At 39.0% G+C, this 24,686-nt stretch overlaps 1 protein-coding gene across 4 annotated transcripts in view; it reads left to right on the forward strand.

Moving 5' to 3' along the window:
- Positions 1–24,686, forward strand: part of rassf5 (Ras association domain family member 5) — a 34,114-nt gene that overhangs the window by 2,801 nt on the left and 6,627 nt on the right. Inside the window, exons 1-2 of one of the 4 annotated variants that reach the window (XM_077529320.1) lie at positions 4,691–5,397; positions 15,008–15,129. In XM_077529320.1, the coding sequence (XP_077385446.1) occupies positions 5,112–5,397; positions 15,008–15,129 (408 nt within the window). In that variant the 5' untranslated portion in view covers positions 4,691–5,111. Of the gene's footprint in view, positions 1–4,690; positions 5,398–15,007; positions 15,130–17,858; positions 18,382–24,686 lie in introns of those variants that run through there. The other 3 variants (XM_077529322.1, XM_077529319.1, XM_077529321.1) reach the window with 3 other exon arrangements.

Below are 24,686 nucleotides of genomic sequence, written 5' to 3' on the forward strand. Positions count from 1 at the left end.
CCTAATTTGAATATCAAGGAAATTGACAAAATGCTCAAAATGGCTTTCCAAAATACTAGTGTGGGAATTAGACACAAGTCGTTTTACTAATGTGCCCATTTTTGTTCTACTGGTGCAGCAATTTATCTTGTTTAGTGAGGACAAAGCATGTAGTAGTACCAAGATCTTAAGTGGGTCATCAAGGATGTCAAAAGGCTTTCCATACAGTATAGTATACTAATCGATAGTCAATATGTGTGCATTCCGGTCTGTGCACAGTTGCAGCCTCTGATCTCATAAAGGGAGCACAAGTAGTCGCTGGTTGTTTTGGTCGCTGACATTTTGCTCCACAGATGCTGCCAAACATTTACCCGTGGAAAGCTCATTATCTTGTCCTTCCAGCTTTGCCTCCTTGTTCTGGTAGCGGGATTTACGGCTCTTGTTTAAAGTGAACGAGAGAGAAAATGGCGGTTTTGTTTTGCCGTCTCACTTGAGTGATGTGTTGTGTTTTGCATTCCAGAAACAACCATTTTGAATGGGGCCTATTTATTTGCAGTCTGGCGAACATGTTGGAAGCGTTGTGGTGGGGTCACGTGGTGACTGCTGACATCACAAACACCTGTACTGCCTCGATCAAGCCAATTGGGTCACCGTGTCTCTAAGGCTTTGGACGGACTGTGTTGGTGGAAATGTATGCAAGCAGCATGTGTCACTAAACTTTAATTGTTGTAATAATAACAGTAATAGATTTTAATATAATGCAAAAACACTTAACTCCTGACTATACTTTTAAGATTCCCCCCATATCCACAGAAGCAGTATCATAGATATAGGAGATGAAGACAAAAAGTATGCGAGATGCGAGTCAGAAGTGATGCAATGTAGAAGATGAGCAAAGCCTAGCGAGAGGGTCCGCAGTGCTGCGGGGCTGTCTGATTTAATGTTCCATCAGCGAGTGGCCGCCCAGTCAAGCGAGAGCAGAGATTACTGTCGGTCATGAGTTTCTTCGGAACACACTAAAAAAAGTTCTCTTTAGTGTAGATTTTTTAAAATATATATTTAAAATCCCAGCTGCTGACCCTAAGAATAAACGGTCCGCTCTCAAAACATTTGAAGTGGATGTGCAGCCATACGGGGTAACATAAATGTCGACGTTTCTGGATATTTTTGTGGCCTGAAAGAACCAAAATAGAAAGTGCCGTGCATGCACCCATGAAATAACAGGGATAGCTAGCATCGGGAGTTCTTGCGAACAAAAACAATCATGATGAGTCTTTGTGTTTTGTCGTTTGTCCATGTTGTGTCTCTCCTCACACACAATGACGTCCATAGCTTGTTTTTAACATGAGTTTACACTCCATATGAAAAGGAAGGGAGGGAGGCAGGTGGGGGGGGTGGCAGCCAGTTTAATCCCTGCTATGTGTCTCCTGCCTGGGATTATGTCTGATGGATGGAGAGACTGGGATTACAGTCAGATGTCACATTTGTATTTAATTAAGTAAGGCTTTGAAGGGCACGTGCTGTTGTGGCACCATTTAGCACCTGTGAGGTTTAATTAGGTGCTGTTTGTATAGCGCACTGCTTATACTGTATGTTGATCAACATTGTACATGATCATAGAATGTTTTTTTTTATAAATCAAATTCCTCCCCCGAGCAACTAGATTATCTATACTCTTTATAAGCAAGCTCCCTTGAACTGACTGTTAAAACAATAAACTGTGGCCTGCTAATGTTGTTTCTCATAATGTGGTGTGGATGGAGGTCAGTTATAAATGTTCAAATAAAAAGGCTACTGTAAAAAAATGTTTGGGCAAATTGTTACAAAGTGCAGCTTTAAATGACCAATGGCAAAAATATCATGGAAATGTGATGTCACAATGGGTTGAGCAACTGTACTTTTTTGTAGTCACATAAAATGCGATGACAGTCGAATTGAAGTCAGTTAATCAAAGGTACTGTTGATATTTGTGCAGCACAGAACAGTGGTCCATAAATATTTTTGTGCCACCTATTTCACCTATTTTGACGGACCGTCCGGAAAAGCAACAAATAAAACGAATGATTAAAAGTACAACCATTAAAGCACATATGAATGACACTGAAGAGGTGAAAGTTTGCAAAGGTAATGAAAGTTGATTTCTAGTCAGGGTTCAGTCATGGTCGAAACGTTCGCCAAATATTTTAATGCTTTTTCTTATCGCAAGTACATTTTGAACGTGTTCAAAATTTCCTCTCGACATGAAAACCCATTAAAACTGTTGGCGATCGTTGAGCAATCTTGAACGTGTCGCGACATGCTGTTGTAAAGTGTCTTGATCTTGGTGCATGTTCTGATAAAGTTGTCTTTATCACAGAGTTGCTGAACGCGCATGATTGAGCATAACATTTTTGGGATGAAGCTTCATTTCGCACTGCTGCTGCTTTTCCTCGCCACAAGTTCCATCGTTCCACTGGTGTTAACTCATTCACTCCTAGCCATTTTGCCTATTGGATTTTCACTATTTTTTTGCAAGGCACACAGAATATTGTGTTCAATTGCTATAAAAACAAGGAACCTACAAAAAGAAAGATTAGAATCTCTCCTTTCATCAGGAAAAAAGTATATTTCTATCTGTTTCGGTTAGCATTAGGCTATAGCTAAGTTTCATCATTCACAAATCTGTTTAAAACAGTGGGGAAAGAGCTTGTTTCAACATGGCCCTGGTTGATCTCTTATACTCTGCTCTGCTGCCACCTGCTAGCCGTTTTTGTAATAACTACCATTGCTTCAAAGCATTCTCATCAGTTCAGAGGCTGCATCAAAGCCTTCTGTATGCTCTATCATTAAAAAAACAACGTATAAATACGTCTTTGGGAGCACTGTACTATGTAAAATAGAACGTATTTATACGTTTTTGGGAGCAAATGAGTTGATATCTTAAGATTGGCTAGCTGAAGGTAGCAAATCTATCTCCTATTGTGCTATTCAGCTTCCAATGTTATGTCTTTTTCAAACCATTGACATTTGAGAAAGAAAGAAGGAGAAAGAAAAGAAGAAAAGGTCCTACGAATTCATGTGTTGAATTATGGTGTACATTTCCGACATTGTGGTCTTCATAGAGCACCAGAACTAATCTTGATGTACTCTTCATTTTTCAGTACTCTTTCTTAGTCTCTCCTTGTCTACACAGTACAGGCCTTGTTTTGGTCAAGTCTCTCATCTGTTTCACATTGGATCTCCACAATGTGCCATTCACAGTGGAAGAAACCACCAAACGAAGCTTGTGTTCAATGGCTCGCAAACTTGTCCCAATGCAACTGTGATGAATGTCCTTTTTAAAAACATTCCGCCTGAGCTGACGAGTCTTCCGTAAGAAAGAAAATACTGAATACTGAATGTGGATGAAAAACTATCATCCTTCAACTGACTCCATTAAACATCTGTTATGGTTCATGTGTGTCAGTTCTCCCAATACTAAACACTTTGGAAGGAGTTTCCATCATGCAGTAGAGTTTGTATTTGTATTCACAACTGTCGTGACAAGTTGATGTTAGGAGATGAAAGATACATTATAAGCATAAAAGACCTTGCTGCCACCATTGCTCTGCACACGGGGAAGACGTTCAGGCATGCTATATTTAGATTGCCCTTGGTGGTTGGATAGTGGGACGGTGGAAGGACAAAGCAAAGGCACTCCTCAGAAAATCCTACCTGAAGGCTTTGTGATTATAATAAACAGTTTGAGAATACAGGTGAAATTAACATAATGGTGGAACCTTTAACATGGTGACTCCCAACCACTCTGTTTAGTTGTGCTGTCATTGCCCGAGTAATCAGTGGAATAATCAATAGGGTAATCAATTCCAGAAATATTAGTTTGTGACTGCCCTAAATTAAACAGAACCAGATTTCACACAAAGTAAATTTGTGGAAAAAAGGTGACTTTCATTTAGGGGTGTAACAAAAAAACAATTTAGCCCCCCAAAATTTTTTTTTTAATTTAAAATATGTGAGTGCATCAAGTCGAACCGAATGGTTCCATTTTGAAATATATCTAGAACCGTTTTAAATAATTTTTTATTGAAAAGATATATCTTTTTACACAACTGACAAGTTCATTCAAACGTATGTAAACTGGAAACAAAGAAGTCATTGCATCATACCCTTTCGAACTGTGCCATACTATATTGAATCGTAATTCATAATCCCACTGAGTTGAACAAAATCAAATCGTTCCACTTTCAGATCAAACCGTCCTTGAACCAAACCATCCTTCGCATGCATCGAAAACCTGTATTGAATCATCTTTTTTTTGGAGACATGCACACACCAACACACTATTTTCAGTTTATATTTTGTGACTTTTTTTGTTGGGTAGTTCTTGTAGTACTTGTAGTATGTTTAGTACTTGTAGTACTTGTTGAGAGAACTGCTTCATGTGCAGTTGAGCCCGTTTGTATTGCTTATTTGCTTCACATGTAATTTCCAATGTTTTAGATTGGAACACTGAAGATGTATGCTATTGGTTATGAAAAAGCCGGGCCGGGATCAGCCAAATCCAGGTTGGTCAAGTCATACTTTTTAAAGCTTGTCGATTGGTCATAGGCCAGAAAATGGTGATCAATGCACACCTTTGTAGCAGCAAGAGAAAGACCAGAGATGATTCATCTCTTGTCGCCATTGGACCAGTGAAACTGGATCTCATAGCAAATAGGGGACGACGGTGTCATTCAAGCTAAATCTTGTATGGTGAAAGCGCCTGTTGTACAATGACGTTGATCTCACATGTGGGGGTCTCTGTCTCTTTAAGCCAGCCAGCCGCACAGCACTGCAGAGTGTGGGTGCTGCAGTACAGACCGGCAGAGAGCTAGAGAAGCGTTGATACCGCAAGGCATCGGGACCATGGAGGGAAAAGTATCACCTCTGGTCCGAGCAAAGGCAACAGTGCATTAAGCGGGGTGAGGAGGACCGGCGGAGGAGTGGCAGAGCGAGCGCAGAAGGGGCTCCTGATTCGAAGCGTGGCACCGGTGGCAGAGTGGCTGCGCTGGGATGGCAGAGGGGCGCCATGGGGGGGCTGGCGTTGGGGCAGCCCTCTGGCGGACAGGGGCAGGCGGGGGCAGCAGAGAAGGGCCAGCGAGGGTTATGGGACCATGCCCTCCAGATGGTGCCACCATGTTCCGTCCATGGCACAGGTAGCACCTGGGCATGACGGAGGGGGCAGCGGGGTGGGGGGCAGAACATTCTTAGGTCAGGTGTCTTTTCGTTTGGATGAGGCTCGGGGGGACTCGGAGGGGGAAGTCGGCAGCGCCTGTTTCGGGCAGGTGTCGCGCCGGCTGGGACGACTTCTGAAGAGGCTGCCCAAGTCTCGATCGTGGAGTGATGGGCTGAGGATCCTTCGGAGATCAGCCTCCAACGGGTCGCTGCTCCCCTCCTCAGGTATGAGTGCGACAGTGGAACCCGGCTAGAACCAGCAGAAAACTTGTGAAAAGACGGCTCGGTATGTTGGTTCCCAACGGCGGGAAGTGATGAGTGGACGCTTTTTTGTCTGTGTGGCTTAAAGGCAGGCTGCGGGCCAAAATATTTGGATCCTCTGTGTATGTCGGTCTATCTGTGGATTGGGGACTTTGCTACTGTTCTGTCTCTATCTGCTCACTTTCTGAGCACCATCATGTGTGAACAGCCTGCACAAAGAGGACAGATGTGCTGGGATCAGCAGAATTGTCCGGTCAACAGAACAAATAAATGCAGACAGATCTGCAATCAACACAGAAAGGGAATGCATGCTACGTCTGGAAAATCCAATGAAACTATTGACCTGGCTTCCACTCAAGTTAAAAAAAACAAAAAAAACAAGCACACTTGTGTGTTTTTGAGTGTCCCCCACCCACTGCCTGCTGTGCAAACGGGACTCACCTAAGTGATGTCACTCTGCATCCACAAAAGCCTTTAGAGAGAGGATCAATAGCGCAAGCTACCGCAGGAAGATAATGGATATTTTTAGATGGCGCTCCCAGTAAGGAAACACAGTTAATCGGCGCTCCCTCCTTCTTCGCTATCCTATAATTATCTTCTGTCACACGCACATACGCAGACAATCTTGCTTGGTTCTACTTTAGGGAAATTCTCTGAAATGCTACGATTCAAGTTGGTGACTTTAGTGGTCAGACATTATGACTTGGCAGAATTATCTGCTGGGTTGCCATAGAGATGGCTCAGTTACCGTCATGTGAACTGAGTTTAATAAACAAGTCTAGAATTAAAAAAACAAACAACAAAAAAAGTACCGGATGGTTGATGGAGCTATAATAAAAGGTAGTTAAAGGCAAAGCGGCAGGCTTTGAAGCTAACGTGACATAGTTGCCAAACCGTGTAATTATAAGGATGGTGTCGCCGCATGAAGCATTGGCCTACATGACTTTTCCCCATAGAATTACCATCTGTAACACAGATAACTGGTTGAAAGGATTGTGTCGTTACCCCTTGGGGAGTTGAGAGGAGTTAAAACTGTTTTTATCTCCATGAATTGCTGCACTTTGATGTGTGATTTAACTTGTAGGGATAAGCTAACTTAGCATTCAGTAATACGTTAACCTTTAAACCTTGACCTTAAGTTATCCTTAGTTTTATCTTGACAAAAGTTGCTACGAATACGACATTTGTTTACCCGACTGTTGGGGCACAAGAGATACTTTATCTAAAAGGTGGAACTGATTGGCAGACAAAGAACTGGAAATGTATTCATATATACATATGAATATATAAATAAATATAGAAGATATAAATAAAAGGTAATAATAGTCTATAAAATCTCACGATATTGTTTAAAAAAAATCTCATATTGGGGGAAAAATTACAATATTGTGTTTTTATTATACATAATAACAGCAGTGACAAAGAAATAGGCTGCTTGACCATGTCATGTCATCCCATATCAGTTATTGTCATGCTCATATTGGCTTAGCCGTGCAAAATATCCTGGTCTATGCAATTCACAATGCTGTGTCCGGCTGAAGCGGGGGGAAAAGTAATGTTTTTCGACTGAGTTGTTATAAAATATTTGCTGGTATGACTGATTTATGGGAGTGATAACTGCCACAGTAGCCAAAACATTCCTAATTAAAATTAAACTGCACTATTAAACTAACCACCAGAGGATACTAGAACTGCACAAATGGAATACAACCTTTGCTTTTTAACAGATGCGCTTGCTATTAATATTGTGACATCACGACGACAATATCGTGAGCCTTCAGCTTGCGAACGTTTGCAGCTCAGGCAGCAAAAATCCTTTCCCAAACAAACACAATTACCGGTAAATTCTGCTTTTGTTTGTTTGCTGAAGTCTGCATCTGTTGCCAGAAATGGCGTCATTGAAGATGATGCAATCAGGAAGCTGAAGAGCATCAGTAAAATATATAAATGTTACGTCCACATACAGTAGAGTTTGTTACCTCACGCTTGGTAGGTGAGTGCTTATTAAGACGGCATGCAACAATGTGTAAGTGCATCAGTTTAACTCCTTGTGATGTTGTGAAGGATGGGAATGCATTAGCTGCGCCAAGAATATGGATGGCTCGTCTAAATGAGCTATGATAGGATGATGGGATCAGACTGGCTAAAAGCTGCTCTTAATTCCTTCATAAGACCCCTTTTGGGTTCATTAGTTACGGTGTTAATAGCATCGCTCCCGATTTAGAGTCGCCTAACCTCGGATTTACCCCTCCCTGCTCACCCAGATATGGTGAAACAACAATGCGATCCCAACATGTGTCTATCTGGTACCATACAGACATCCTCCCAGACCCCAAGAACCGGGCTAATCTCCATCTTTCCCCTCCCGTCTCTGTCCCACACCTACTGTCTGTACTGTTTATATATATTTAAAAAAAATAATAATAATCTTTCCGTTCCTGCTTGTTAAACACGCCATCTCACATTACGGAAGATTTGGCTGATGGGAAAACATTCCGAATCCTCAGGCTTCCAAAGAACTATGAGAGCGGAGAGTTTGTGAAACCAGAGATATGTATGTCTTGAAATGTTCCACTTAGCACTTAGGAGGCCTCCATAGAGACAAGCTGAGTGCAGTTCACATGCGTGTGCGTATATACGTGCACACTGGGTATATTATAAACTCAAGTGCAGTGGTGGATGTTCACACAGGTACCACATTCAAAAACTATGCAAAAGTTTAACTTTGTTTTCATGTCCTTTTGTACAGAAATCCTTTTAACAAAGTAAAACAGTAAATAATAGAACAGGATTATAGAAACTTAAAAAATAAATTGCACTTGGATCAACGGAATAGTGTAAATTTGTCGCAAAACATAATTTCTACCAGTGTGCTTCATGGTTCTGTTCTAGGGCCTCATTTGTTCATAATCAACTCTCTTCAATTTGTCAGTATTCTTCGTAAATTCAAAATCTATAAATAAAATGTCCTTACTGACACCCAGCACTATCACTCCTCCACCTTCCCAACCACGTCCGTCTCTCATTTATTTACCAATATTTCTTGATACCCTAGTACAAAATCCACCCTCTGTGCGTCATCCTCAACAGCACATGGATTTCAGGTCTTGTAAATATTATATCTGTATACTTCATCTTCCATCTACCGAACAGAAGTCACCCACATCCTTCCCCTCACACCACCCACAGTCCTCGTTCACTCCCTCGTCACATCCGGAGTCGATCATGGAAATTGTCTGCTTCATGGTCTCCCACACAAAGCATTCCATAACATATATATTAGAATGCTGCACTTTACATCATCACAAAAAAAACTCTCCCATAAATCATATCCGATTCTCTGACACTTCATCCTTAAAATCATTTGTTCAAAGATGTTTTAAATGCCACATATTTTATTTATTTAGTTTATTTATTTTAGCATTTGAAATATTGGAACGTTTTTAGATAAGAATCAGTAGAATGATCAGGATCAGGAAAGCGTTCTGGGAACTTAGTTTCAGGTATGCACATTTAGGGGCTTACTGTAATGTAATGTGGTCAATTGATATTTTGTTCATGTAGAGCATGGTGCTTTCATTATTCCGCTTCTCTAATGTGGCTTAGTAAAGTACATAACTACACCGCATTATTGCTGTGTTTGTTAGTGCAGCTGTTTCGTTGTGAACTTGTTAGATTGTGCAGGTAATGTTGTGACCCGAACACAACCTCGTCACATTGTGTTGCATTGTCAATCTACATGATCATTTCTCTGTCTGGAGACTGTGTCCATTTAGAAGTGGTCTGACTGGAATGATCGGAGGGATGAGCATGTGTGTGCTGTGTGATGGTGGTGGTGGTTGCAGGAATCGAGGTCGATCAGTGTAATATGGCAACTAACAACATTGCAGTACACCAAACTGGCATGACCCAGCCATACTAGTGTATATTGTACATCTAAAAATTAACTAATGATGATAACTGAAATTTGATCCTGTCAATAAGATTGTAGAAAAATCCACACTGAAACTAGTGACATCATGAAGAGTCTCGTGGGGGGAAAAAAAAAGTGGACATGAAACTGAAACTTGACTCAGTGTGGTTGAGCAGAACTGGTCTTTTCTCATCTGAATGTCAGGTTTCTTTGTTTGCATAACAACAGAACTTTCCCCAGAAAGCCCTCACAGAGTTCTCACACTACAAAAAAAAACAAAAAACAAAAAAAAACGCATTGTCAAAGACATGTCACAGTGGGAACAAACAAAATTGTCAACACGCCTCACTGACCTTTGCAGACATGTGGGTGCATTAACACTCACAAAGGCTGAACTACACCTCATGTTTATGCACGCAACAAAGTGGATCAATTTAAACATACACATGTATGTATACACTAGGGGTGTGAATTGCCTAGTACCTGATTGTTGCGATTATTTTTATTTAAATTTAGTAAATACTAATCAGTAAACTTGTACAGTGTAAGATTTGTATGAAAATGTATTATTTATTTATCTGAAACTCAGCCTTATACAGGTTGTAATCTGTTTCATGTTTGAACAGCATTAAAATAAAATATTAAGGCTTCATGTTCCATTAATATAACATTCCTCCATGCTTAAGGTGTGAACCCTAAGACGTTTTGGTGAATAGTTTTCCATCAAAAATGGATATTTAAAAATCGATTCGGCCCCCTTTTGAATCGATTCGAGAATTGCGCGATGTAATATCGCGATATATTGCCGAATCGATTTTTTTTTAACACCCCTGGTATACACTATACCAATACAGTACAAGTATCGTAGCCATTGAAACTTATTTCTGTTATCTTCAGACAATTATTTTGTCATTGTTATGGATTAGTGTGTTTGTTTATTGCAGGATTCTGCAACCTGTGGCACTTTAGTCTCTCTCCCTGTGGATCTCTCTAAAAATTAGTAGAAATCTTTTTTTTTTCTTTTTTTTTTATTGATACTTGACTCATTGATCTATTTTCAACAGTGAAATATTATTTTGTCTATAATTAATGTGGTAACTTAATTATTTTTCATGTACAATTAAAACCTTTAAAATGTCTTTTTCTACTTGTTGTCGACTGAAGATGACATCACCTGTGCTGAGGAAGTAGGTAACGACCAATCATGGCTCAGTTTGCTGACCAACCCAAAAAAACAGGTCAACCATGATTGGCCGTTACCTACTTCCTCAGCATAGGTGATGTCATCATAAGTTGACAGCAAAAGAAAAAAAAATGTTTTTAAAGGTATTAATTGTGCATGAAAAATAATGAAGTTATCAAATTAATTCTGGACAAAATATTAACTTTTCACTGCTGAAAATGGTTCAATGAGTCAAATATCCTTTTAAGCTAAAAATATTTTTAAAATTAATTCATGATTAAATAAAAAATAATTAAATATTCAAAAAAAATGTCAGTGTCAGAAAAAAGAGAGATGAAATGTAGCTGAAAAAGTTTTAACAAATACTTAAAAATGTAAATACAATGTAAATAAAATTTTTGTAAATACAAAAAAAATGTCCAAAAGGAAGAGGAAAAGCAGAACATTTCCATAAAATGTCCATGCAATTGGCAAAAAAAAATGCCAGAGAATTGAATAAAAAAGGCAGGAAAAGAAAATGTTAAAAAAAAATAACCATAACATCTCCAAAACAAAAGAAGAAATCCTGAGAAATTACCTATAAATTTCCACAAAATTGCCAAAAAGTCATAATATTAATAGCAAAAAAAGGCAGAAAGAAATGTTTAAAAAAAAAAAAAGTCTTTAAAAAGGTAGAAGAGAAGCAGAAAATTACCTTATTATGAGCATAAAATTGCCAAAAAATTCAGAAATTTGACAAAGTTAGAAACTTCTAATGTATGGAAAATTACACAAAAAAAGGTAGAATAAAATGAGGGTCTTTACTTTTTTTACTCTATCTTTTACCGCTCGGGTCAATGCTACGTACTACGTAGGTACAATCTCTCATTTTATTGTTATGCTGGTGACTTCCCAATTTACGTCACTTTAAAACAGTCGAATATGCTACTCGAGTGCTTGGATGAGGCATGGATGGCTTTTAATTTATTACATTTTAATGAGGGGGAAAAAAAAACTGAGATGGTTTTATTTATTTTTTTCCTAATGATGCATCCTGTGTCAATCCCTTGGAGATGTTCCCCCTAAAATAATGTTTGAGAACCACGGTAACAAACCTTGGAGTGAAGCTGGAATGTATCTGCTCTGGGCATGTCACAAAAGAAAATTTGCACCTCTCTGAGTGTTCCTGGTGTTTCCTCACACATCACTCAACACTAAGACAGTTAAACGCTCCTCCCAAGGTTGTCGTTAAGCCAGCCAACAATAACCATCATGTCTGGGATTGAATGCTACTGCGCCAATTTCTGGATCTGCTTTAGTTGTTTGCCACAGGGCGGGGAATGTTGTGGATAACAGGGTGGTCTTTGGTTTACAGCCTACTGTTGCATTTACTGTTTTTCATTTGATTGTTGCCTCACTCCACCCCCTATACAAGGATGCGATTATATGGTTAACCATGTTCCGTCTAGCTTGAAGGAAAGTTGCGGCATGTTATCTCCGTGGTTCCAAAATGATACTGCAAATGATCTCATGCGAAATCAAAGTGACTAAATGGAAGCAGGAAAGGAGTTTCTCTCCTCCTTTCCTCTACGTTTTTCCTTTCTCTACTGTCTTTCTGCAGTGACCGCCAAACAGAGGTGAGCGCAACACAATCGCTTATCTAAGCGATCGCCTTTCCCCCTGACACTTCCCTGCTGTCAGCAAGACGCTGCATCACTGAGCCATCACTCGCTGTTCGCCATCACATAGCGACTCTTCATCTGTCTGTCTGTGTGTACTCTATGTGAACCCTTGTCTCGTCACATAGTACAGTCACAATGTGACGCCCAAAAGGTCGTATAAACAATTAATTTTTCATGAAAATGACAAATGTAAATAGTCTGCACTTATGGTTTAAATCACACTTTTCCCAAAATTGTGATTGGGGAGTGTTTATGTATTCAAATGCAGGGAGGAGATTATTAATGTTACCCGGAGCCTTTAATTAACATTGTTTGAATGTTACCATTATCCTAACAATTTATACCTAACAAAACTGACTCTTAAAATAAAAAAAATATCGACATTGAATACCACTTTTGATATATAAGATTTCATTGAACACAAAAAAATATTGTGAATAAAGACCTATCTTTCTGACACAGATGATTCTTTGCATGTGTCAACCTGCCACAGTACAGTGCCACCTAGTGTCAGATTTTTGGGTGACCGGTATCAACAGCCTCCACGAGTACTCGATAACTTAAAATAAGGCTGGTATCGGCCCAAAAACGATACCTGGTATCGGTACTCGCCCATCCTTAATAAAAGAGGAGGATTATGAAGAGAAGCAGAGAACATCAACATGCATAATGCGCATGTGAGAGACCATGAAGTGAGGTCATTGCATATTAAGTCAGTTATGTTGTTTAATTATGATCAAATATGAGCAGTACAGAAAATGAAAGAATGGATATTATGTATATGTATTGTGTATGTTTTTTCCATCTATTTATTAACTAATTGTAGCATAACTTTTCTTCGAGGGATGGCCTCTATTTGCAAAAGTATCACCCTACAATGAGAGCGCAGAGAAGCATGTTGCCATGGTTACAGTGCTGATGCAGTGCTGTCTGTGCCAGGCTTTTTCACTGTTTACACAACAAAAAGTTGTGCTAAGAAACTTTTTTTTTAAATGACCCATAACTTCATCTCTTGCCTACAGTTTATTTTGTGAGCCTCGATCCTGTGTTTCAAAAATATCAAAAGATTAGGAATCAACGCCGCCTCCAAGCTGCATTCCTGTCTTTGCCTGCGTGCTTTTAAAATCTCATTTTTCTCTTTTTCACGGACTGTGTGACCAAAGGCAAAGACGTGAGATGTGAGACTCAGAGTTTGTGCAAAGCCTCTGGCCACAATAAATTTATTTTGGGGACGTTTTAGGAGCAGAAAGTAAATCTGTTCCTGTCTAGCCGAGCAGTAAAAGATAGTTAACATTGCCAGTGCTGCTATTTCGGTACCTTGTGTATGTATGTGGATTGTCAGTATTGTCGTGTGCTAAATTGTGGGGTATACATGACATGATGCTTGCATGTCGTGGTCACTTTGAAGCATCAGGTTTGCTTATTCAGCTGCATTTGTTCTCTGTATTAAGTCTGACAATAATAATGTTACATGTGACCTCACTAGTCTAAATAGGACATTTTGATTAATATTACATTTGTGTAATATGAGTTATGAAGCAAAATTTAGCCATTCTTATCCATCTCAAGGGGCGGCCGTTTTGCTACTTGTTATCGACTGAAGATGACGTCACAGTTGCTCAGGGCTCAGGAAACAACCAATCACAGCTCACCTGTTTGCTGAAGATGAGATGTGATTGGTTGTTAACGGAGACCTGAGCAACTGTGATGTCATCTTCAGTCGCCAGTAAGTGGCAAAATTTCCACCCCCCGAGATGGATAAAAACGGCTGGATTTTGCTGCTTAACTCATATTCCACTAACAATAGCAATATTAACCAAAATAGCGTATTTAGTCTAGTTGGGCCGCATGGAACAAATTATTGTCAAGAATTATTTTTTTTTGGGGGGGGGGGGGGGGTGGGTTGACATCCTCTTTAAAGGGATACTTAACTTATTTAGCCATTTTTGGCAGTCAAACAATATTTTGCCTATCATAAATTTGATATTTTCATTATTTTTCATGTACAATTAGTACCTTTTAAAAATACATTTTTCAACTTGCTGTCAACTGAAAATGACATCACAAGGGCTCAGGTAACCTAGAAAACAGGTAAGCTGTGATTGGTTACCTGAGCACTTGTGATGTCATTTTCAGTCGACAGCAAGTTGCAAAATGTGTTTTGAAAGGTACTATTTGTACATGAAAAATAATGAAAGTATCAAATTAATTATTGACAAAATATTAACTTTTTTTTGCTATAATAGACTAAATAAGTGAAGTATCCCTTTAATAAAGAAAACATTTGATATTGCTGTGCTTCTATGAATATCTAATCACACTAAAATGTTATCTTTGGTATAATATGTTGACACAAATATTTTTTTCATAGAGTAGTTTTTTTCATCATGCAATTGCCACAACTGGAGGTGTGAATTTGAATGTTGCCACTAGAGGGAGCTGTTGTCCCTATTTAAAACAGGTTTATGGTGCAAGGGTTTTCTGAATGTGGGACAATAAACCTTCATGCACTTAAATACAATTGCAGTACACTCTTAAGTGAAATAGATTTTGTAAATGCAAAATTACATTCAACCCAACATTTTTTTTTAAATATATTTAAAGGTGATTTTTAAAAGAGCCCATTCCAAGTCAAGGAGATTCGGAATCTTACAGTGAAAAAGTCATCGCTGCTTCATTTTACTGTCTCAACGCTCTTAATATTAAAATTATTGGCTTACAATGAGAAGACTTGGTTGGAACCACATTAACTTTTTTTTTTTAAGATATTCTTTAATATTGTGTATTTCGTGACTGGTGTGTTTTTACATTCATCAGACTGCACCTACACTTGCCATCTGGAGTGTGAGAGGCAAGTCCAGCTGGACTGCAACCAGAGGAACAATAAGCCTGAAGAGACTCTATTTCCCAGAAGCCACTGCTCCACAGCCAAACACAAAGTAAGCATTTTGAATTGTATGCACAAATGTATTGCATGTAGAATGGAACAGGCAACGTGTAAGTGTCAGATAAGCACTCACAGTGCTGACCTCAACATCACTACAAGCCCCCATACACACCCACATGAGCACACTGTTCTTTCAAGGCCACCCCCACTCCAACAATAACACCAACCGGACCTCAATTACTGTCAAAATTTGCAGATCAAAAATGATCAAGTTATATAAGTCACTTCTCCAGCTACTTGTATCTATTGTGCATCGTTAAACATGCACAGTGCTCTTGGCCTCACAGCTGCTGTCACCCACACAGTTGTGGTTCAGCACATACGCACACACGCACGCACGCTTCAATTCCACAGAAGCGCGAGTCACAACAAACACACGGACCTGCAGCAGAGTGTCAGCAGCCAGTGGGCTGATGAGAGAACCTTGGTCGCGAGCCAGGTAGTACTCCACTTTGAGAGAGGCGAGCGTGAACAAACGCACTCCTACTATCATGATGACCCAAAAAATGCTGAAGATAAAAGGAAGGAAGTGACAAAGTGAAAGCTTTTTTTTTTTTTTTTTTTTTTTTTTAAACCAAACGTCACAACAATTATAGAATGTATAGTTGTATGAGCGGAGCCACTGCTTAATGATTCAATTTAATGAGCTGAATATACAGCTCACTGGTACTGTGGAGTAGAAGGAGAGAAGACAATTTATTTCCCTGCAGTCTTCTTCACTCCCATACTGTCATTTGCTCCGTTATGGCTCGTGTGTGTGTGTGTTTGTTTCAGGCCTCCCTCAACATTGTGTACGTCAGCAGAAAACATATATGGCGCCATTACATTACTATTGTGCTATTATTTGTATGCGTGTGTGTGGGGTTACCCTTTGTTTGTGTGGGAGATTTACATTTGATAGATTTTCTGCCAAAAAAATATCAATATATGAAATATCTCTGCATCTGTCAACATAGTGCAGATAATTTACCTTCAATAATGGCTGCAGTCAACATGCATGAAGCATGTCGGCGGGTCGAGTGTCATCTATTCTTGAGGCCTGTGTTGCGTGTTGTAATTATTGGACATCTGCGGCGGCAAGCACTGTTATGACAGTCACAGATCACCTTCCCCATGGGGGCTCACGTCACCATGGTGAACTCAAAGGCAAAACCCCACCAGTAGTTCTAAAACCGTGTTGAATCAGGTTGTTATATATATAACTGGAGTATTAAAAAAAAGAAAAACAAAAACAGCTTGAGCCAGAAAATCAGGAAGGTTAAAAACCCTGCTACATTATATGTATACATGGAAACACATTGAATCTTCTTATATAGGAGAGATACGCACCTCTGGTTTCTAATACAAGATACTAGTTTAGTTTGTTTCATGACTATATGAATGACTCAAGACATTTGTATCTCAAGGCATCTTTTGCCATTGAAATGAATGGAAATGTCATTATTCCATTCCAGCCTCCCATAAAACTCCAGCAAAAGTTGATGTAATATGTTTTAAGTAGAAAAATAGCACTCTATAATACTGTACTTTATAAAAAACAGACAATAATGAATAATTAAATAGATTGTTAAAAAAAAAAAAAAAAAAAAGCTTGACTTGCTGATCCTGAGTTTGTCGATCCCGATTTCTTAAAAACAAACGAAGGCTATTCCTTAGCCAAAATGTAATAATTATTTGCAACGATGACCTGATTGATCTTTTTTTTTTACACTTTAACCAAGCCTATATGCTAATCGTTTTTAACATACATTCAAGAAATCCAATATTATATTTGTAGTCCATTTACCATAAAAGGCTCACATTTCCACACTGTGAGAAATTCTGATATAAATCAATTAAACTTTATTTGCACAGTGCTTTTCATAAATAAAAATGTAACTCAAAGCAATTTACATGAATTGCATTGCACACACGTTCAAGTTAAAAAAGAACCTAAGACTGAGTACTGGTAAATCATCACCGATTTTAACCATGAATTACACACAGGGAACATGCATGCACATACAGATTTCATACATTCAACGGCAAGAGTGTTTGGGGAATTGGTGCCTTTAGAGGCGAGGTTAAAGTGTCAGAGAGGTTAGAGGTCAGTTTAATCTCCACCCTGCCTGAGTAGTCATTCACTATATGGTAATCTCATTTTTCGTACGACAAGATCAACTCTCCATACATAAGACACAATGTCCAATTGCAATATTGAACTTTTCTTAACTTTATGCTAGCCGAGTCATTCTTGTCAATATGAGCTGGAAGTGAAATTAAATTAAATCCTGTTTGAATGTTAAAATATGTCAGGGAAGCCATTTTGAGCTGCAAAAATAAACAATTCCTCCAGTTCAGTCCAGTTCATTTGTGTTGTACTTTGTTTCACAATTCTGCGGTAGTAACAACTTACAGCTAACAATCAAGCTGACTTTTCACGAGAGGCGAGTTTCCCCAACACCCATAACAGCCATCTTCCTCTGTGCTATCAATTGCATACATGCCTTCCTGTCATTGCAGTTCACTTGTGGTACGCACAATATGCAAAACAGGAGCTCACTCATCGACATTTCCCTCTCTTGCTCTCGGTTAGAGGAAGTGATGTTGCACTGCAGAGAGAAAGAGAGCGAGCGGGAGAAGGGGGGAGGGTGCTCGCAGGCTGATAACCACAGATGGTCGAGCAAGGCTGTACGAGAGAGTGAGCGAGGAAAGCGGAGGAGGAGGAGGCGAGGGGAGGCATCAGTTTCCAAGAGGAGAAGGTACATGGAGGCTTCCTCGCTACACAACGTCCAAGCTGGATGCGCTCTCACTTCATCAACGTCACTCAGATGACTCCTGAGAAGATGATAGGATGAAGTTTTACTGTGTAGCGAGTACCTGTCAGGTGGGTTAACTTGACACCGGGCTGTAAAGTGACTCCAGGTAATCTCTTGCGGTGCGTTTAGACGCATCTTGGTTCATATCTGGTGTCAGAGCAACAAACACTCGAGGAGGAAGTGACACATCTATGCCACTTCTCGGATTTGCAAGTCTCGCCCTGCCATCGCCGTCACAGGTGGGACTTCAAACCCTCTGAGGGAGTCCAGTTTAGGCTGAAGCGGGACTTTGCCTTTCCATGACTGTCAACACGGAGCCCACCCCGTCCATGACCAGCAGTAACAGCATGAGCAGCGGGTACTGCAGCCTGGACGATGACAGCGAAGACTTCACTTTCTTCACGGCCAAGACGTCGTTCTTCCGTAAACCCAGGCACCCCGTTAAGGTATGATGCTTTTTTGGGGATAGCGCCAAACAGATGGGTTGCCGGTTAACGATCGTGAATGTGAGAAACTTGAAGGCAAGAGAAGCAGAAGTTTCAAGAGGAAGTGGTTAGGACATTGTAGGCTGCCTCTTGCTGCATGTATGTATGGGAAGTCATACATTATTTAGCAACATTGATCACGTCAGCCTTGTCCACCAGACCTGCATCCATCATAGTAGGGCGCACATGGATCTAACATGTTGTGGCTTCACGCCTAATACACGTATTTTGAACTGAGTTAATGATGTCAACCTCTTCAATGCGTGGGAGAGGTTTCCGTAGAAACAAAGCTGACACTCCAGTACTTGACTGTTTGCGTGATCGTGCGTGCGTGGTGTCGGCCACTGCTTAACTGTAGAAAGTCTTTTTTTCTTTTTTTCTTTTTTGTAGTTACCATGGCAACCATTTTTTTGATCAGCCTGTACACACATAAACATGATATTTCCTTGTGCTCTTGGGTAGTAGAGCGCATCACCTCATCACCCAGTTGTATTATAGATACTAGCCACATTTTGTCATTACACTTGATTTGAATGCATTATTCTGTTCCAAATTAAGTACAATTAATCACCCCGAAACACTTAGCAGCCAGTCAAGGTTAGGCATGGGCCCATATTACATTCTGGCAATAAACTGTGAGCAAAAATATTGCAGTATTGCATATTATATTTACAGCTCAAAAAATAACCTTTTTGAAATATTTGGGTAAATAAAAACATTTGTTTCCTATTGAACACAATATATTTTTTCAAGAAAATACAGAGATTTTTTTTTGGTACAGGAGAAATGTGTCATATCAATGTTAAGTCTAAATTAGTGCTGTCAAACGATTACATGTTTTTAAATCAGAATAATCATATCTTGGAATTTTGATTAATCACGATGAATCGCTTAATTAAAAATTAATTTTTTTATCACCATTTTTTAATTTAAAGAGCACCTGTTATGTGTTCATTTTTTCAACATTTAATCTTATGAAGACGTCTTCAAAAGTTTTTATCCACTGCACACTTCATCCTCCTCTTTTACTAATCAGTTAATTACTTGCATAATTTAACATTAAAAAAAATTGACCCCAATAGTTTGACATGAACAAATATTCTGAATGTCATACGCAAACATTTATTAAATGCTAAACTTTATGCTTATTGCTCAAACACAACCTGTGTTAACTTTAACGTAAGCATTTACTGTCAACTAAAGGATCATCTGGGGTCAAAATTAATAGTGTTATTAATCTGCGTTAATACATGATTAATGCGATAATTTTTTTTTGTGATTAATTCATTAGTTAATGCTTAGGACTCGTGAGCTACTCATGTTGTCCTTGGGACTAACAAGTATCTGTTGGCAACATTATTTTTATTTATTTATTTATTTATTTATTTATTTATTTATATATTTTTTAGAACAATGCACATTAATCAGAGCCAAAAGGCATTGTGTACAACTGCCGTCAAGAAGGAAATTAAAAGATAAATCTATATATTTTTTTGTAGTAAGTATTGGTGACTGGTATCAGCAGCTTCCACGAGTAGCTACCCAACATCTTAAAATAAGGCTGGTATCATCCTGATATCGATACCTGGTATAGGTACTCGCCCATCCCTAATTTTCAAAATGATCCCTGTGATTCAAGATTTCTGAAATAATGAAAAGAAAATTCAAATCCATTTGACCCCTTTTCTTTTATAGGTTCCTCTGTCTACATTTCCGCTAGACAACTAAAACATAGAACAGGAAAGCTCAAGCAGTTAAGCCCCCCTCACCGTCTGACCTAGCGATGCCTTCTGTGACTAATTTGGCCAAGGTACAATCCCTAAATAATTGACCAGCTGTGTAGTCAGCATGTGCGGTTGGCTTTGCCATGCACGCGCTTGAGACGAAATGCTGTGAGGGCTTAGCATGAAAGTGCTGCCAACGTCCCTGTTGTTAGCTGCTGAAGCATGTTATCGCTCATAGCCTGAGGAAGATGGTTGTAAATGACATGATGGCACTGGACCATAGGAGGGAGTGTCTGCAGTCTACTATACATCAAGTAGATGCATGTCCTCCTTTCCATGGGTTTGAATATGAAAAGGAGATTATGCAAACGGTTGTGAGTGGCATCCGGTGAATAGAAGTGCAAAAGAAATTCATTAAAACAATGAAAGGGGAATTAAGATCCTCTTTTCATTCTGAATCATTTCCACTTTTTAGCCTCACATAAGGGTCACGGACAGATAAGGATTTCACCAGAAATGTTACAATTTAGGACTTACATCGATCATGGAAGACTGGTCACACCAGATGATGGTTGTTCGCACCACATACTATTTTCAACTTGAATACAAAATATGAGGCTCACAACCAGCCATGGAAACAAAACAAGCTAGCTAGACGCACAAGTATAATTATAATGAACATATTTGTTGGACAAAATTAGCGTTTTTTTTTGTTTTGTTTTGTTTTGTTTTTTTCAGGTCATACAACATGACCACTTCATACCAGTTGCAAAAAAAAAAAAACTTTTTTTGTGCAAACCTGGTAGCTGCTCCCTTGATTGTGACTGTTTTATGGATGATACAAGGTAACTCTTGTATTTAAATCAATTTCCAAATAAAAGTCCCAAATTGGTTATTTCTTTTTGGTCGCACCACATGATAATTAATAAAATGGGCATCATCAGATAAGCTAATCCGTCAGTGACCCATAAACCTGCTAGCTTTAGCTAGCTACTGCTGTTTGCATTGTTCTGATTGGTACTACTTTTTCGATGCAGTGAGTTACAGTGAGGGATTGACATTTTTGGAGTTGGACTCTTAACAGTATAGTATGTCTGATTAACTACGAACATAAAATTAGTTTAAAAATTACGTTTCACTTAGCACCTTTGCAACCATACTGTAGATAGGATTTCATTTTCCATTGCCCCAGAATCAAAAATGGTACAGCCCACACATTATATATATTTTAAGTGGGTACGCAAAGCATGCATTGCTATCTACTGAATTCAGAGGAAAATGTGGTCAGTCAAATATACACATATGATACTGTCTTCCACACTTTAATCTCATCTCCACAACATTTGCAGATGCAGTACTGTACATGATTTTGGTTAGATTGTTTCTGAACAGTTCAACCTTGGAAGTATGTGTTATTAAAATACACAAACACACAAATACATAATGCTATAGGCAACCTTTCAAGCTGTTGTGTGACCTCTCTTGTCTGCTCTCATCAAAATGAGTGCATCAACACATCCTCATGTCACCCTGAGGTGTGTATGGGAGTGGGTGTATATGCATGTGCATGTGCTTATGTAACAGGTCGGGCAGGATCTTTTATACTTAAAGCAGGGGTGGCAAACTGCAGTCCTCGAGGGCCGGAGTCCTGCAGGTTTTATAGATTTCCCTATTCGAAGTGCAGCTGATATCAATTAACAGGCTCGTTATCAGGCTTCTGCAGAGTTTACTGATGAGCAGATCATCAATCAGCTGTGTTGAAGAAGGGGAATATCCAAAACCTGCAGGACTGCGGCCCTCGAGGACCGGATCTTGCCACCCCTGACTTAAAGAATGTCATAAATCTCCAGTAGCACAATTATGTACTATTGACCATATAGAAATGAGTCTCCCCAAAAAAGTATGATTGATTTCTATTCTATTATTGTATACTTGTTGTATTCATATTTAAGTGATAGATGCCGTCAAATAGCAGCAGTAATTAATGCCACCAGAAAGAAATACGATGAAAACAAACAAGGTTAACTATAAAAGATACAAAAGGGAGAAAGTGTGGTGGGAGGGTCCCACAAAGTCAGAAATGCCAAATATTGTTTTGTAATCACTGTCACTGGTATGCAGAGAAGGCATTTGCCTGTGATGCATTTCAAGGCTCACACAAACGCAGGAATTCCTGCGAGGTTCTTTTCAATGCGCTAGCCTTTGACGTGCGAGGACCTTTAGATGCATATCATGCATATTCTTCAGATGCTTTTCTTAGCCTCCAATTGTTCTGTTCAAACTCAAGTATTACATAAGCGGCTCACAATAAACCTTCAAAGTACCATTCTATAATGATTTTTATTTTATTGTTAGCTACTGTGTTTACAAATGTTGTATAACCCACTGCTGTGTTGGGCCCAGAATGAGGACAGGTTTCCCCATTTGGCTAAGTTGTGTAAACATTACCTGGCTGTCAACTAGACTTTCATCACATTAGTGTCAATGTTGTGCAACCACTATTTCTGAACACGCATAACTGAATTGGCCACATAATGTTAATGCTGGTGTTTGGCAATCTATACCGCCATAGAATTTAGTAAGTCGCACCTAGGTGAGGTTAAATCAAATGCAGTAACATGAATTAGACATTACAGACACTGGACTGTGGTTCTAACTGCAGCTTGGAAGATGGAACACAGTTGCTCGTGGTCAGTTTCTGATTGGTTGGGATTTCTGAACATGTTTTGTTATAGCAAATAGTCAGCTCAATAACAACACCTTCACATTACAGTTTCTCAGTTTATGACCGTCCCAGCAGGTTTAGTTCGCAATGAACTAGTTTTGTAGTTTGTAACGGCTGACTGTGTCTTAAAAAATAAATAAATAAATAAATAAATAAATAAATAAATAAATAAATGAATAAATAAATAGATAAATAAATAAATAAATAAATAAAAAGGCCAGTGAAAACTGGCAACCAGAACAGTCCCATCATAGTGCAGGCAAAATGAGAGCCATTGGCCTGAACTTTTCATGTAAGCATTTTTTTGAAACACCAGAACCAACAAACCAACAAAAATGATCATTGACAACAATGTACTTTTGGAGGTTCTTAATGAGCCAATCACAAGAAGGAGTCATGCCATGTCATCTATGTCAAAACTCCTTTCAACTACGGATTTCTATGTGCCTGGATCATTTAATTAATTGGTGCTGACCTCTACCAGCAGTTTTCCGGGTGTGTTGTTCCAACTTTTAACTCTGAACAAATACATCCAATTGCCATGCAATGCAACAGGGTACAAGTTTACAAAATCATGGCTGGCTTCCCCGAAATTATGCGAGTAATACATTAATTTTCTGTAACTCAGTAATGTCTGTTTCGCATTGTCCACTAACACTTCTAAATCCTTCACTGCAATGGTGAAAACCACCAGGGTGCCTGTACCTAAAGTGCAAAACACTTTTATAAATACATGGCGGTCTACACGAATTTACACCTGCTACAAAAATCGTTCACAATCTGTTAAAGTGAGTACAAATACCATGTATAAGCAAGAAAACACTGGCTTACTGTACAATTAATAAGTAATCACACTTATGCACAATATTGTGCTTTTGTACATTTTGTACATTACAGCAATGCATATAAACAACCTTCAATCTCTAATAACATATCGAGGCACTTGCTAATTAATGCATGCACACATTGAGTTCCTCCACATATTGACTCGGTTCACAATCATATTACGTGCCCCTTCATTTGACCATTAGCATGGATTCTAAACATATAAGGGCCAAAACATGCCATGTGAAAATTAAACTGCGCTAAAAAACTAGCCACCAGAGAGGGTGCTAGAACTGCAGAAATGGAAATCAACCTTTTTTTTTTTTCTTTTTTTTTAACAGATGTGCTGCTTTTAATATCGTGACATGACGATGACGATATATTGTGGCACTTTTATGGCGGTATCGTTACATCCCTACTAATTAACTAACTAAAGTTAATCCTAAAAAGTGCTCAACGCTCTGCAGAAATGCTTGAAAGATGTCATCTGTGATGCAGTTTTGAGCAAATTCCGGATCCTTCGACTTTTGAGGACTTATCCAATGACATCCAAATACTGGAGCTATTGGAATACTCTGCTTTTAAAAATACTCAATATATATGTTTAGATAATTTATACCGCATGATGTTCTTATCTTGCAGAACACGAACCAGGATGGGTTATGTATATGTATGAGCTTTGTGTTGTTTAATATCTACCCAAAACTGTCTATATGCATCAAGATACACTTATGCAAATCTTCTCTGTAGAAAATAAACAGAGATTCCAGCACACAACCTGAGGACTTCCCTTTGGAAGTAATTCCTGACCTGCATTTCTTTCTCACTCCCTTTCATACAGTCTCTCGCTCTCTCTGCCCCAGATAATGCCAAGGAACAGAGGAAGGGAAAAAATATATATATAAGATAGAGAGGATTCTTCCTCGTGTACTATAAATAACCTAGTCAAACTCTGTGTTGCTAAGGCTGGCTCAGCAGCTTCTCTTTCATCA

This window comes from Festucalex cinctus, chromosome 8, assembly GCF_051991245.1.
Source record: "Festucalex cinctus isolate MCC-2025b chromosome 8, RoL_Fcin_1.0, whole genome shotgun sequence".
NCBI lineage: Eukaryota > Metazoa > Chordata > Actinopteri > Syngnathiformes > Syngnathidae > Festucalex > Festucalex cinctus.